The sequence below is a fragment of the Chelonia mydas genome, chromosome 8 (assembly GCF_015237465.2).
Source record: "Chelonia mydas isolate rCheMyd1 chromosome 8, rCheMyd1.pri.v2, whole genome shotgun sequence".
Taxonomy (NCBI): Eukaryota; Metazoa; Chordata; order Testudines; family Cheloniidae; genus Chelonia; species Chelonia mydas.
The window spans coordinates 62,933,324-62,949,540 of NC_057854.1; the positions used below are offsets into that span (position 1 = coordinate 62,933,324).

General features: G+C 40.8%; 1 protein-coding gene across 3 annotated transcripts in view; it reads left to right on the top strand.

Annotated features, from left to right (window-relative positions):
• Nucleotides 1-16,217, top strand: part of CRB1 (crumbs cell polarity complex component 1) — a 158,830-nt gene that overhangs the window by 58,325 nt on the left and 84,288 nt on the right. For all 3 annotated transcript variants that reach the window (XM_043521292.1, XM_037907881.2, XM_043521293.1), the window contains exons 3-5: nt 1,627-1,822; nt 5,581-5,720; nt 10,888-11,070. In XM_043521292.1, coding sequence (XP_043377227.1) covers nt 1,627-1,822; nt 5,581-5,720; nt 10,888-11,070 — 519 coding nt within the window. The remainder of the gene's footprint in view (nt 1-1,626; nt 1,823-5,580; nt 5,721-10,887; nt 11,071-16,217) is intronic.

Genomic DNA, 16,217 nt, shown 5'->3' on the forward strand with positions numbered 1-16,217 from the left:
TTAGACGTCAGTGTTGTTATTATTGTGTTGTGGTGGCACCCAGATATCTTAATCAGGACCCCACTGTGCTAGTCACTGTACCCACAATTAATACAAAAAGACAAAGAGCATACAGTCAAATCATATGACAAGGGAGGTGGATCAAACAGGCAGTGAGGAAGGGAGAATGACAAGGTAACAGTAACACAGTTATGTTGGGTATAAACCCACAGCCTCAGCACACCAATTATCTAGCCTGGCAAAACTGTGGGAGCAGGAGCAGACTTCAAGTACTAAAACAGGCAAAGTTTGTAATTTGAAAATAGATGGGCTGAATCCTTATCTGGTGTAAATTGTCATAGTTCTGATTTGCATGAGCTGAATATCTGCCCCAAGGTGGTTGTTTTTTTATGTACCTGAAAAATGTGAGGAGCAGCCCTAATTTGTACGTGAAGATTCCATAGTCTGATTTAACAGTTCTTAAAACACATATCTACACCACAAGTAAAACCACGTTGTGTTTAGGGACACCTTGTTCTAACACACATTTTATTTCTCATGCAGAATGGACACTATCACTATGTTAGAATTAATAACAAAGGTCTTGACCATGAAGGCTGGATTCTGAACGAGACCAAGCAAGACAGCAAATTGGATTTGGACTTTGACCTTCCTCACCCCCTACAAAAACATATGCTTTCTCTGAATTACTGTTAGGAGCAAGGAAGCATTTCATTTTTCTGCAAAGCCAAACAAAGGGAACACTTTGTAGATGTTGCTCTGGGTGCCAGATTTTCTTATTTTTATGCACTTCTAATTTAATTTATTTAAATAATAAATATTATTTTTTCTGATGGTTTTAACCTGCCAACTGCAAGTGTTCTGCCAGCTACAATATCGCCACTGAATAAATGTGAGTTGCCAAATTTGGATAGCAAAATCACAGTTTTCAGTGGAATCTCCTGCCCTCCATTTAGCGAAGAAGAAAGCAATGGTGCTAAAAAGGTATTTTAGGAGAATTTCCTGCTCAAAAGAAAAACATAACTTAGCAAATAATACCAGTATCCTTTGAAATAGGTAGAAGAGACTTTCTTTTAACCTGCATGGTATCCTAAATATGGGTAAACATACTTCAGAGTTGAGGTAACTTTGCAGAACATCCCAGAGGAGCTGTTACAATACTGCCCTTCTGTTGTCAACAAGATATCACACACACCAGCTTATTTATGAATTGCCAAGGCAAAGACCAACACAATGAGACAATCTTCCAATTAATTCAACTAACTGTAAGGCCTACCAATATTGACAGAGTCCCTTTAAGTGACTGGTTCCTCACAAATGCTATTAAATACAAATGTAATTGTAACATGGTGTAAGTAATCTGAAAATTAAAGGGTTTGGTTTCCATGTGAATAGTTAAATAATAAGATGTGATTGTAATTATTCCTTATGAATGAAAGCTGTTCTGTTCTCTTCTGTAAATTCCCCCAAATCTGCAAAAATGTAATCTTGCAATCCCTACTGAAGAGGCAAATGATATTCTAAAAGAGATACTTGCTTGAAGAAAGCTTACATAAACATGACATTTAAAGTGTTCCCAGAGAAAACCTGAAGAATTAACACTTTGCTAAACTTTTTTTTTTAAAGGTATAAACTGTGAGCTGGAAATTGACGAGTGTTTGTCACAGCCTTGTCTAAATGGTGCAACCTGTCATGATACTTTGGGTAGCTATTTCTGTTCCTGTGCACTTGGATTCCTAGGTGAACTCTGTGAAATCAACATTGATGAGTGTGCCAGTCAGCCATGCCTCAATGGAGGGCAGTGTATAGATGATATCAATAGGTATGTATCCTAGATATAGGGTAATTTACACACAAGAAGGACCGATGCTCTGTAACTTGAACACTAATAGGTTGAAATAACATCTGGTTAGCTGAGTTGTCAAATTGTTGATTTCATTTACTGAAAGAGGACCCAATCCTGCACTGACCTGAGTGCAAGTTTGGGTGCATTAAGAAATGCAAGATTGGGCCCAGAGCTGGTAAACCAATGGGAGTCTGCTGCAAAGACTGATTGCTAGGTAGACTCCTCATATTTGTAACTTTACAAAGTGCTATTTAGTCAGCGCTGCACAACTATTATTTAAAGGTGAATTCTGCTCCATTTTGATAAAACAAATCTTGAAAATCATATTAATCTGCCAAAACTTCAGTTTCTTAATCAAGATGAGGACATGTACAAAATATAACATGTTGGCATTGTTCAGCTGTCCACTTTGAAAGAATAGAAACATTAAAGAAAAGTGAAAGACAGGGTAATAGTAACCATAATAATAGACATCACTAGAAAATGTGCAAGACATTTTGCAGATACATAAGGCAACAGATCCCTGACCCAAAGAGCCTACAGTCTGCCTAGATAAAGGACAGGAAAAAATAAGGGAAAGGGACATGACTTACAAGCAAGTTCCTTTTGCTGAAATTAAATGATCCTACAAGGAGATTCAAGTGCAACCCAGGCAGGCCAAACACCAGGTCTCGGCTCTTTGATGATAGCATTGCATACTGTACATGTGATTCCAAAAGAGGGGAAACTGTGCAAAAGTAAAATCTATATTATAGAAGTTAGGCTGAAAAGGTTCAGTTAGTTCAGCTAGGTAATTCCTCTGTCAGTACTGGATTGTTCCCTACCATGTGAATTCCAATTCTTAAGGGGCTATTTTGAAGGTACCAGTTATAAAGAAATCCATCAGAAGAGCCATGTCATCAAGAGCCGGGGCTTGACTTTAATTCACAAGAGGAGAAAGATCATGTTCCAGCAAAGAACTTTTGCACCACATTGCAACATTACGCTAACCTTGTAGAATTCCCTTTCTGTAGTCCTGAATGACTCTGAGCAATACAAAGCAATCCTCGATTTTCCAGTGCAGTTCAAGCATAGTGGAGTGAGAGAAAGAGGTCACCTTGCATCTGACACCCACTCGGTAGAATCATTTAGAAAGCCTGAGACCTTTTGAGGGCACACACATATTGTGAGCAGCAATAATGCTCATTCTAGCCAGACCAGATCACACTCATTTACCTACTGGAGACCAAAACTGTGGCACATGTAGGAATGCTTTGAAGTGACTGATTATACTGCAGTGTTTCTGGGGGTCAATTTGGTAATCATAATGAAAAAGGATCTGCACCCTAATTACATGAAAAAGGGGCTTGGACAGCAGAGCAAATCTGAAATATGAAGATAGTTAGCCAGTCATTTTCTGCCATCCCTCATCTTATTAAGATGTTTGAGTTAGAAGAAAGCTTTTATTCGTCACATCCTCATTTCTACTTTCTACCTCATCCTGCAGTGAAGTTATAATCCTTTGATGGGACAATCTGCTGCTATGAACATGAGTGTGAAGTCACATATTTAGCATTATGAGCTATTTATTCAAACACTAGGCCAAATTCTGCCCTAATCTTCAGTCCTGAAGCCCTATTGCTTTCAATGAGGTTACATGGGTATAACATAGGGCAGAACTTGACACACTGGGCCCAACTCTCTTCTGAAACCAGTTTTAAATTTTACATTGACATCAGTAGAGTGTCTGCTAATTTACACTGGTATCTAACCTGCACCCACAAAATACCAATATGTGTACACAAAAATTATAGTTGTGTGTGCTCAAAGGACCTGATCCAAAGCCCATTGAAAGCAATGGAAATACTTTCAGAGGGATTTGGGTCAGGCCTAAAATAAGCACTGCTATGGACAAGTGGCTATTTTGCACATTGTGAGATCTGAAGCAGGGTGCCTCCAGAAAGATCAGTCTGGTGGCCTGTTTAAGCGTACACCAACGAAATCACAGCCCTCTGCACTAGGAGGTATGGGTGCAGAATTTAGAGTATCACTGGGCTTTCTATCCACCCTGCCCTCCTTTTATTAATTATGCAAACCCAATCCTATATACAAGTTAACCTCAAGGATTCCCTAGCAAATCATTGCAATGTGTAACAATTGCATGTACATGAGAAATGGGTACATATGCAGATTTGGCAGTGCAAGCAATGCTATTTGAAAATTCACTGTGACTTCATTTCTGGGTCAAGGGAGAAGAGGGGATGGGCTAAACACAGATCTTCACCAAGCAGAAAATGTATCAAGGAAACATATGAAAAACTAACAAAAGAAATGACATTTTTCTGTTCTGAGAACACTTTTAAGAGTTCCTCTCAGGCTGAAAAATTATATAATTGATCAGAGAAGACCTTCTCACCACATTTGACTTCCCAAATTCCATACACACTGGACCAAATTCATCCGTGGTCTAAGTCCACATGCCCATTGGTTTTAGCGGTGTTACACTCACTACGAATGAATTTTCCCCATTGTGAATTTTTTTCCCTACCATCCAAAGAAATACTGTAGAATGTTAATATTATAGTAGAAATGTTGCATTATGCTCTGGTGTTCAACAGCACTACTTGCTTCTCCAGAATAAGGCTTTGGAGTTAAACCCTGACATCAGAAAAGAAGTGTAATCTTTTTATCTCAAGGCTAGAGATGTCATGTTCAGTCAGAAGTCTTCATGGTTTTAATTGCACAAAAGCCAATGGATTTTTTTTCAAAATAAAGGAAATTTAATATAGTAGCTGAATTAATTTACTTTCTGATGACATACACAGATCCTCTGTTCTTACTAGATAAAGATGAAATGCAAATCACCCCAACAAGCATATTATAACTCAGCCATTTTGCAGAGGCCTGTCGTTTTGTATGACATGTGTTGCATTAGGTGTTTGGATCATGCCAGAAACATAGGAGGTGTGACATATCACGGTGCGATTACAAGATACTGTGTGTAATGTGACACAGTTGGCATTTCTGAAATCAGCACAATGGATTAAAAAGCAGGCACTATTGATTGCCTGCAAATAGTTCACTACTGCACATATTCAGATCTCATCTTCAAGCACAAGCTACTTTATTTCTGAATAGAAAACAATAGCACTGCTGCCAAGTTAAAGAGATATTAGTATTATTTCTCTTACAATATCACACAGAGGCCTCATTGTAAGAAGCAGTCCCTGTCCTGAAGAGCTTATAGCTTAAATAGACCAAGCAGACACAGGTAAGTATAAGAAAGGAAGCATTACAAGCATACATTTTATAAATGGGGAACTGAGGCACCAAGACTTGCCCAAGGTTACACAGGAAGTCTGTGGTAAATCTAGGGATTGAACCCAGATCTCCTGAGTCCCTGTCCACTTCCTCAGCCAGAAGACCCAAGGCTGGGAAAACAACCCTTGTTGAAAGTGTTATGAGTGTGTCATTTAGGCTTGCAAGGCATTGTGCTGTTACATAATAATAAGTACTATTATTATTTATTTCCCATGGTGCCCATAATGTGCTAGGTGCTGTACAAACACAAGAGGAGGCACAGTGCCTGCCCTGATCTTTCAACTTTAAAAAAGCGTTTTCATTTTAAATGGGTCATCTCAGCACAGGATGCTTTAGAAAATGTTTCCACTGTAAAAGCACTTCAGTCCAAAGATCATATATGAGTCATCATTATGACTTCTAGTTGGCCTCACTGTCAGCCTTTTGTATTGTAGGTATAGCTGCAACTGTACCAGTAGTGGATTTACGGGCCTGAACTGTGAAATCTTAATTTCCTTATGCCAGTCACAACCATGCCACAATAATGCTACCTGTGAGGACAGCGCTGAGAATTATACATGCCACTGTTGGCCAGGTAAGCTCTCTATTACCTTACAAGCATTCATAGAATATCACGGTTGGAGGGGACCTCAGGAGGTCATCTAGTCCAACCCCCTGCTCAAAGCAGAACCAATTCCCAACTAAATCATCCCAGCTAGGGCTTTGTCAAGCCTGACCTTAAAAACCTCAAAGGAAGGCGATTCAACCACCTCCCTAGGTAACGCATTCCAACGCTTCACCACCCTCCTAGTGAAAAAGTTTTTCCTAATATCCAACCTAAACCTCCCGCACTGCAACTTGAGACCATTACTCCTTGTTCTGTCATCTTCTATCCCTGAGAACAGTCTAGATCCATCCTCTTTGGAACCCCCTTTCAGGTAGTTGAAAGCAGCTATCGGGATCCCCCCTCATTCTTCTCTTCCGCAGACTAAACAATCCCAGTTCCCTCAGCCTCGCCTCATAAGTCATGTATTCCAGTTCCCTAATCATTTTTGTTGCCCTCCACTGGATGCTTTCCAATTTTTCCACATCCTTCTTGTAGGGTGGGGCCCAAAACTGGACAAAGAACTCCAGATGAGACCTCACCAATGTCGAATAGAGGGGAACGATCACATTCCTTGATCTGCTGGCAATGCCCCTACTCATATATCCCAAAATGTCATTGGCCTTCTTGGCAACAACAGCACGCTGTTGACTCATATCCAGCTTCTCGTCCACTGTAACCCCAAGGTCCTTTTCTGCAGAACTGCTGCCTAGCCATTCAGTTCCTAGTCTGTAGTGGTGCATGGGATTCTTCCGTCCTAAGTGCAGGACTCTGCACTTGTCTTTGTTGAACCTCATCAGATTTCTTTTGGCCCAATCCTCTAATTTGTCTAGGTCCCTCTGTATCCTATCCCTACCCTCCAGTGTATCTACCATTCCTCCCAGTTTAGTGTCATCTGCAAACTTAGTGAGGGTGCAGTCCACGCCATCCTCCAGTTCATTAATGAAGATATTGAACAAAACCGGTCCGAGGACCGACCCTTGGGACACTCCGCTTGATATCAGCTGCCAACTAGACATGGAGCCATTGATCACTACCCATTGAGCCTGACGATCTAGCCAGCTTTCTATCCACCTTATAGTCCATTCATCCACCCCAAACTTCTTTAATTTGCTGGCAAGAATACTGTGGTACACCATATCAAAAGCTTTGCTAAAGTCAAGGAATAACACGTCCACTGTTTTCCCCTCATGCACAGAGCCAGTTACCTCATCATAGAAGGCAATTAGATTAGTCAGGCATGACTTGCTCTTGGTGAATCCATGCTGACTGTTCCTGATCACTTTCCTCTCCTCTAAGTGCTTCAGAATTGATATCTTGAGGACCTGCTCCATGATATTTTCAGGGACTGAGGCTGACTAGCCTGTAGTTCCCCGGATCCTCCTCCTTCTCTTTTTAAAAGATGGGCACTGCATTAGCCTTTTTCCAGTCATCTGGGACCTCCCCTGATCACCATGAGTTTTCAGAGATAATGACTAATGGCTCTGCAATCGAATCCACCAATTCCTTTAGCACCCTCAGATGCAGCGCATCCAGCCCCATGGACTTGTGCTCATCCAGATTTTCTAAATAGTCCTGAACAATTCTTTCTCCACAGAGGGCTGGTCACCTCCTCCCCATGCTGTGCTGCCCAGTGCAGTAGTCTGAGAGCTGACCTTGATCGTGAATACAGAGGCAAAAAAAAGCATTGAGTACATTAGCTTTTTCCACATCCTCTGTCACTAGGTTGCCTCCCTCATTCAGTAAGGGGCTCACACTTTCCTTGACTTTCTTCTTGTTGCTAACATACCTGAAGAAACTCTTCTTGTTACTTTTAACGTCTCTTGCTAGCTGCAACTCCAAGTGTGATTTGGCCTTCCTGATTTCACTCCTGATGCCTGAGCACTATATTTATACTCCTTCCTGGTCATTTGTCCAATCTTCCACTTCCTGTTAGCTTCTTTTTCGTGTTTAAGATCAGCAAGTATTTCACTGTTAGAATCATAGAATCATAGAATCATAGAATATCAGGGTTGGAAGGGACCCCAGAAGGTCATCTAGTCCAACCCCCTGCTCGAAGCAGGACCAAGTCCCAGTTAAATCATCCCAGCCAGGGCTTTGTCAAGCCTGACCTTAAAAACCTCTAAGGAAGGAGATTCTACCACCTCCCTAGGTAACGCATTCCAGTGTTTCACCACCCTCTTAGTGAAAAAGTTTTTCCTAATATCCAATCTAAACCTCCCCCATTAAGCCAAGCTGGTCGCCTTCCATATTTACTATTCTTTCTACACATCGGAATGGTTTGTCCCTGTAACCTCAATAAGGATTCTTTAAAATACAGTCAGCTCTCCTGGACTCCTTTCCCCCTCATGTTATTCTCCCAGGGGATCCTGCCCATCAGTTCCCTGAGGGAGTCAAAGTCTGCTTTTCTAAAGTCCAGGGTCTGTATTCTACTGCTCTTCCTTGTGTCAGGATCCTGAATTCGACCATCCTTTAAAGCAGAAATGTCCTCACTACCCTCAGATACAAGAAAACACATATCTACTGTCATAAATATAAAGGGAAGGGGGTTAAGAAGCTCTGATACAATACTATAAAATCCTCTTACCTGTAAAGGGTTAAGCAGCTCAAGTAACCTGGCTGGCACCTGACCAAAATGACCAATAAGAGGACAAGATACTTTCAAATCTGGGCTGGGGGGGGGAGAGGCTTTGTCTGTCTCTGTCTGTCTGTGTGATGCCTTTGCTAGGAACAGATGAAGAAAGCAAGCAATCCAACTCCTTTAGAGTTAGTAGGTAATCTAGCTAGAAAATGCGTTAGATTTTCTTTTGTTTTTGGCTTGTGAAATTTGCTGTGAATGTGTCTCCCTGTTTTTGTGTCTTTTTGTAACTTAAGGATTTGCCTAGAGGGATTCTCTATGTTCTGAATCTGACTGCCTGTAAGATTATCTTCCATTCTAATCTTACAGAGTTGTTCTTGTATTTTTTTTGTTCTTCTAATAAAGTTCTGTTTTTTAAGAATCCGATTGGGTTTTTAGGGTCCTAAAAACCCAAGGCTGGTCTGTGCTCATCTTGTTTATTCTCAAGCCTCCCCAGGAAAGGGGGTGTAAGGCTTGGGGGGATATTTTGGGGGAAGAGTCTCCAAGTGGTCTCTTCCCTGATTCTTTGTTAAGTTGCTTGGTGGTGGCAGCATACTGAATCCCAGATACAGGGAATTTTCTGTCTTGGGAAAGTTTTAACCTAAGCTGGTAGAAATAAGCTTAAGGGGTCTTTCATGCGGGTCCTCACATCTGTACCCCAGACTTCAGATTGGGGAAGGAACCCTGACACCTACATACATTTAAAAATACTGTTTGTGACCAGCCTTGGAAAGGGTTCCTGGGAGAGAACCTCAGTATAGCTCCATTGGCTTCAATGGAACTCTGACAGTTTACCCCAGCTGAGGACAGATGTCCCCATATGAGGTCAAAATGAACAAAATTACAGGTCTGTGTACTCCACAAGTACAAAGTATTATTAAGTCAAGTCATTAGCACAGTTGGAACTATAATCTGGGGTTTACTTCCCAATCGCATGCTTAATTCATCAGCCCATGGGACATGGGAACTGTTGCTGCTGCCGCCGCCAGGTTTTCAGTCTTCACAAAAGGGACTTTTCGATTGAAATGAGAACCCTGGTGCTCCCACACAACATGTTGAATGCTCCAGCTGGAAATAAATTGAGCTATAAGTGGATTTTGGAAACCAATCTCCGGTGGTCCTCTGAGCGCAGGTCCTTACAAGTTAGAACAAGGGTCAGCACACAGGGTGCAGTTTCAGAGTCACGTGCCCCTTCCTGCAGCCATGTCCTGCTAAACTGAGGAACTGCTTCATAGTCGGTTGTTTGAGAAAACACTTCTGCATCCCCAGACAGGATGCAGACACTATAGTTTCCAGACAGACTCATTGTGGTTAGTCTGTATGCTGGTAGATTGTTTTCCTGCTTACTACAGTGTAGTGGGAGCTCAGATAATAAGGTGATTGTTGCATTAGAAATGCATTGATTTGACAGAATTCTTAGAATTATGCAGGATTCTCAGGAATAACAAGTCTTTGCAATTCTGTAGCACCTTCCACTCAAGGAGCTAAAATCACTTTACAAATATTAGTTTATTTCGCCTCCCTACACTCCTGTGAAGCTTGCAGCCAAACCAAGAACATGTTTCCTGATTCCCAGTCCTTTGCCTTAATCACAAGACTACCATCCTTCTTTTATATGCCCTGCTATTTTTGAAATGTGTGTACAGTTGAACTGGCATTGAGGTAAAGCTGAGGGTTCTTACTTTTCTCTCTTCCTTGAGAGATTTTAGAATCTGAGTGGTTTCTTTCTAGTCCAGCTGCATCTGCTACCTGCTTATTACCAAGATGCAAATGATGTATTTGGAAAAACCGAACCAATAAAACAGAAAAAAGCAATGGTTGGAAAAGGCCAGCTGCTTCCAAGTAAGGCTCCTCTTAGGCAAAGAATACTAACTGAACAAACAGGCATGTAGAAACTGAGAAAAGCGTGGAATAGTAATGGACAACACTTAAAGGTTTGTTGGAAGCTAATCACCTCAAAGTGTGGATGCTTACTGTAAACATTTATAACCTTTTGGGTTTGTAAAACTTGGCAAAAAATGTTATAAGAATCATCTCTTTGTCCTTAGTTTACCAGTACTTCCTTCTTCTAGTTAGTACCATGAAAATATCCCCTCTTGCTGTGGATTTTTGGAACCATAAAACTGCAGCAGAAAGAAAACAAAAACAGAAAACATAAAAAGGCTTAACTGCACCTTTTGAACCACATAGGGCATTCAGATCCATGGTTCCAGTTTGACACATTGTAAAGTTTGATTCCAGATTTATCCATGGTTTATAGTGCTCAATATTTTCAAATCCAGAATGTTGGTTCTGACTACTCTCTACCATCACACTGGCCATGGAGATTGTTTGATGATGACACATTCTTGTTGTGGAATTAAGGGAAATTAAAGGAGGAATAATATTCTCTGAGGTATTTGTTATGAGACTACAATTTTGGAAGTAATATTTTCCCCTGGAGAATTGAAACTTTTACAACACATCTTAAGTGGCTTACTTATCCAGGGAGACTCATATGTTTTTCAAGACTGAGTCAAACACCTGATTTCTGTTCCACAGGGTATGCAGGTTCCCATTGTGAGATTGATGTAAATGAATGCAGCAGTAATCCGTGCTTCTACGAGAGTGAATGTGTGGAGCGGTCCTGGACAACCTGGTATGGACGTATTCTAGAACTGCCAGCAGATTTCAGCTACAACAGAGCATCAGGTTATGTGTGTAATTGTCGCCCAGGATTCACAGGTAAACCTGTTGGGAAAAACTGAAGATATAATCTGTTACAGTATCCTATGGTTTAGAATAGAGTTACATGTTGTATAGGCGACATAGTGCAAAGGGTCCCCCTGGTGGTCATAGTAAATATGTATTTTTAGCAGAAATATTGAGGGCAAGGCTCCCAATTCTACAAGATAAAAAAAGCTGCCACACACTTCAGTGACAAAGCTACTTAAGAAAAGCATCAGGCTACTTAATTTAAATGAATGGGTAATTACCGAGGGACTACTAATTTATTAAAAAAAGGAGTTGTGAGGGTAGCAAGTTACCAGGAGTTGCTAAATTTGATATCCAAACCAGTCCCTGAGCAAGGAGACAGAAAGAGAGACTTTGTGTCCTCTGCATTTTTGTGCTTGGAACACTGTTGCTCTTATTGCATGAGTTTGAATTTTACTAAAAATTCCTTTTGGTAGGGTCTTCTTTTCTCATCTGTTTGGGGATCACTGTGCACACTTATAACATTCCACAGTGGGCATTTTTGTAAATCAGACATGAAGTAAAAATTCTACTTGACAAGTTTACAATTTCTCTCTCAATCTCTGCAATCCTAATGCACTCCATATTGTAGAATCTAGGTATCAGTGGTAACCCTCCCTCACAATGACCCAAATGCAACTCCTTTGATACATGTAACATGTAAGGCACTGGTGAGCTTCTACATCTTAAATGAAAATTAACTTCAAAGGAGTTTGTATGTTTAATAAAAATCTTTTAGTGATAATCATAATTCTATAATAGAAAGGTAGGTCTGGCCTGAGTTTCATGTTCAGTTATCTAATTTATTAATCCTTTAAAAAAGCCCAGCAGTGTAAGGCTATGGATCTACAGTCTGGCCCTGTCAACTCCACTCTCCTATTCCCCAAGAAAAAAGAATGAGTCTTTAAAAACAGAAGGGATGAATTTTACCTGTCTTCAATTTGACATTCCGTTCACCTCCTGAGTGGTTTATAAAATCTGCAGTGTCCTCCAGTGGGTAGCATGACTGACCTCTCTGACTCAGCAGGTACAGAAAATGATTTTTCTTCTGCAATTCTCTTCCTCTGTCTGTCTCTCTGGATTTTGGATGGCTTTCTACAGAGTGGTCATGTGACCCTAAATGATTCTGCTCCATTCTTTTCCCTTAACTATCCTTCCCAGTCCTGTCACCAAGTATTGCTATTGCACTTTGTTCTGTCTGAGGCGTCCATCCCTCCCCCTGTATATTCAGCACCCTCACTCTCCTCCCAATCCCTCCTCTCTCACCTTGCATCCCATCCCCACCTTGCATCCCTCAGCTCTCTGTTCCTCCCTGATTAGCCTACTTTAAAAATTCACATGCTGTTCAATATGGGTCCCATTATTGTTCTTTGGTTTAACCCTCATCCCTCCCTTCCCTACCACTCTCTTTTGCCTGTTCCCTTCTGTCAAGGTTCCTTCCCCACTCTGAACTCTAGGGTACAGATGTGGGGACCTGCATGAAAACCTCCTAAGCTTACTTTTACCAGCTTAGGTTAAAACTTCCCCAAGATACAAACTGTTTTACCCTTTGCCCTTGGACTGCCACCACCAAACGTTTATCTGGGTTTATTTATTAGGAAAGCGTTGTTTGGAAACGTCTTTCCCCCCAAAATCCTCCCAACCCTTGCACCCCACTTCCTGGGGAAGGTTTGGTAAAAATCCTCACCAATTTGCATAGGTGACCACAGACCCAAGCCCTGGATCTTAAGAACAATGAAAAAGCATTCAGTTTCTGAAAAGAAGGATTTTAATAAAAGTAAAAAGTAAAAAAGAATCACCTCTGTAAAATCAGGATGGTAAACACCTTACAGGGTAATTAGATTCAAAACACAGAGAATCCCTCTAGGCAAAACCTTAAGTTACAAAAACACACACAGACAGGAATATCCATTCCATTCAGCACAGCTTAATTTCTCAGCCATTTAAAGAAATCATAATCTAACGCATATCTAGCTAGATTACTTACTAAATTCTAAGACTCCATTCCTGTTCTGTCCCTGGCAAAAGCATCACACAGACAGACTCATACCCTTTGTTTTTCTCCCTCCTCCCAGCTTTTGAAAGTATCTTGTCTCCTCATTGGTCATTTCGGTCAGGTGCCAGCGAGGTTACCCTAGCTTTTTAACCCTTTACAGGTGAAAGGATTTTTCCTCTGGCCAGGAGGGATTTTAAAGGTGTTTACCCTTCCCTTTATATTTATGACACCTGCATATATCAGGTTTGCCTGATTGAGGCTCTGATTTTGCCAACCTTACTCCCCGGGTGGTCCCACGAAAGTCAATGGGACTACTTACGGGGTCAGATACTGCTCAGTATGAAGAAGAATCCAGCCCTTACATCAGAAACTCTCTAGGGACGGGACAGTATATTTTGTATTCTCTGTAAAGTTTGGCATTATGTGAATGTTTAACAACAATAAATAATAATAGTTGCTGATATCTGCTCTGTGGCCTAGATGACATTGGTGCTTGGCAGATACTCTCTTCCCTACAAAAGCCTTGAGCAAATGCTAAGTCTATTGCACAGCTGTATACTCCTGTATATATGTATATGTATATATGTATACTGTATACATATTGCATATACTCCTGTGTGAGTATATGCAATATGGGCACATGGAATATAACACATTTTCAATAGTTAGGATCCTAAGTCCATATTTAGGCACCAAAATTCATTTTTCAAAAGTGCTGAGCACCCAGCAGCTCCCATTGACTGTGTATGAATTTAGGAGCATCACTTTAGACTCTGTTTTTGAAAGTCCTTGCTAAAGTGTTTATAGTTACGTAGTCATCCTGTAGAATGTACCATGGGGCAAAAAAGCAAGTCAGAATAAACAGAAACAGAAGAACCATTCAGCAGCCACATGTTGGGCGAGGCAGTGGCAAAACAGGTTTATTCTCGTTACTCAGGACAGTTCAGCTGCAGCATCTGGTTCTCAAAGTGGTCCAGCTTTTAGCCACTTTCCTAGCTGGATTGGCCAAGGTACAAGGAGGTCAAGTGTCTTGCTCCAAGTCACACAGTAAGACAGCTGTTCTGCTGGAACTGGATTGTAGGATCCCCTGGGCATCCAGTGCTTTGCTCTAACAACTAGAGAAAACTGTCTGCTGGAGTTAGAGATAATGCAGTGAGACTGATTTGAAAAGGAATAAAATCTGAGTTAGTGCTGATGAATGTGGTGCCCTTAGTTGCAGTGCTAGTAACCACACCAATTCCCTTCCGTAGACCCCAGTCTTTTATGTGTGTGTGTGTGTGTGTGTGTGTACATACCCACAGACACTATAGTCAGAGGCAGAATCTACATTCTATCATATATATATTCTTGAAAATGAACGTACTCAAAATCTGCTTACTATGTCAAAAAGCTGCTTAATATGTCAAAAATGCTAAAATCTCCATGAGACTAGAATGGAAACATTCACTTCTAAGGGTGGTAAGTCATTTCTCCAATTAGAGCCAGGTACCCAGGCTTTCAAATAACAAATCACACTGTTCAGTGGGAATTAAGGAAGACTGGGGTTGATCAAGGTCTGTAACAGTTGCACTGCTCAGTCTGGAGATAAATCCATAATGAAGTTCACACACGGCAACATATTGACTGCTGGTTTGTGTATGTGTATATAAATATACATACAACTGCCTTCTACTGTATGGAATGTCAGATGCTGTCGTCTGCTTATCAGTTCCATTAATTGGCTAAACTAAGTTGCTTTGGCTTGCTTGTTAAAGTCTCTGTTTTTGGAGCTGAAGATCTTGAGTTCTTCTGACCTTAACACCTAAAGATCCGTGTATGTTTAAGTACACTGTATGCAGCCACAGATCGCTATCAAAGCAAAGGATCAGTAGAATAAAGCCTGTTCTCTTTAATAAATAATCTTAGACATTTTATTATACCCATTTTATTACAGTGGAATGTAAATTAAACTTGTGAATTCAAACAGCCAAAAATCCCCACAACACATAGTAGAGCGAAATTTTGCCCTTGAATACATGGCACTACCTGCTAGGGTCAATCATTAGCTGGAGTAAATTGGAATAACTTCAGCAGAGCTACATTGATTTACCCCAGCCAAAGATCGGGTCCCCATTCTTCTATTGGGGCACAGTTTCACCATCCCTTGCTGCAATAAGTCACACACACAGCAGTGAACATTTATAGTTGTACTCTACTGTCCATTGGGGAGCGGAAAGAAATAGCACCATATGTACTGTGAGACTACCTAAGGGTCTGATCTAAAATTAAGTCAACGGGAGGCTTTCCATTGACTTCAATGGCCTTTGGATCAGGCATTGATTTTGTAAACGCTTCTAATATATACCTTTGAAATACCATAGTTAGATATATAAGGTTAAAAGTAAGTGCTGTAACTCAGTGGAAAAATGAGACTCTCTCCTTTTCGAAGGTATGAAATCCCATTTTCTACCCCAAAGGGTCAGAAGATAATGAACTTACTTCAGGGCAGAATATTGCTCATCTTAGGCCTCAGGACATCTGTGTGGGAGGTAAAGAAAGAAACAGTCTCTGGCAGTATTGACTTTTTGATGGTGTTTGGCTGGGTGAAATAGATCTCAACTGTACAGTTAAAATTTTGTGTTTGGACACTCCTACCCCCCAGAGTTGGAGAGGGAAAAAATCCCCTCCCATATTTGGATGACTCGAAGCCAGCTAAACAGATCTGAATTAAAATGCACCAAAAAGATTTGCTTCTCAGCTCAAAAGAAGTCTGGAGAATTTAATCCCAAAAGAGGATTTTTTGAGGGAGTTGCAAGTGATTGAAAATAGAAGCTTAAGGCCCTAGGGAGGAGCAAAGCACCCCCAAAGAGGCTGCAAGGTGCAAGTAGCTCCTACAAGGTGCTGAAATCATCAGCTCCCTTTTAAGCCAATACACATGGAGAATGCTCAAGTTTCAAGAGGTACCAGCACTTTGTAGGATCAGGCCCTTAGAATGTGGATGTTCTCTCTGACTATAGTGTCTGTATCCTAAAGTACTTTTAATAGGTTGGCTTTTCTTTTTATTTAAGATAAAATATGTTTGCAATTTGCTACCTTTGTCTGAAGACAATTATTGTACTAAAATTTATACTTTGTGGCCTTGATTCAGCAAGGTACTTTAGCA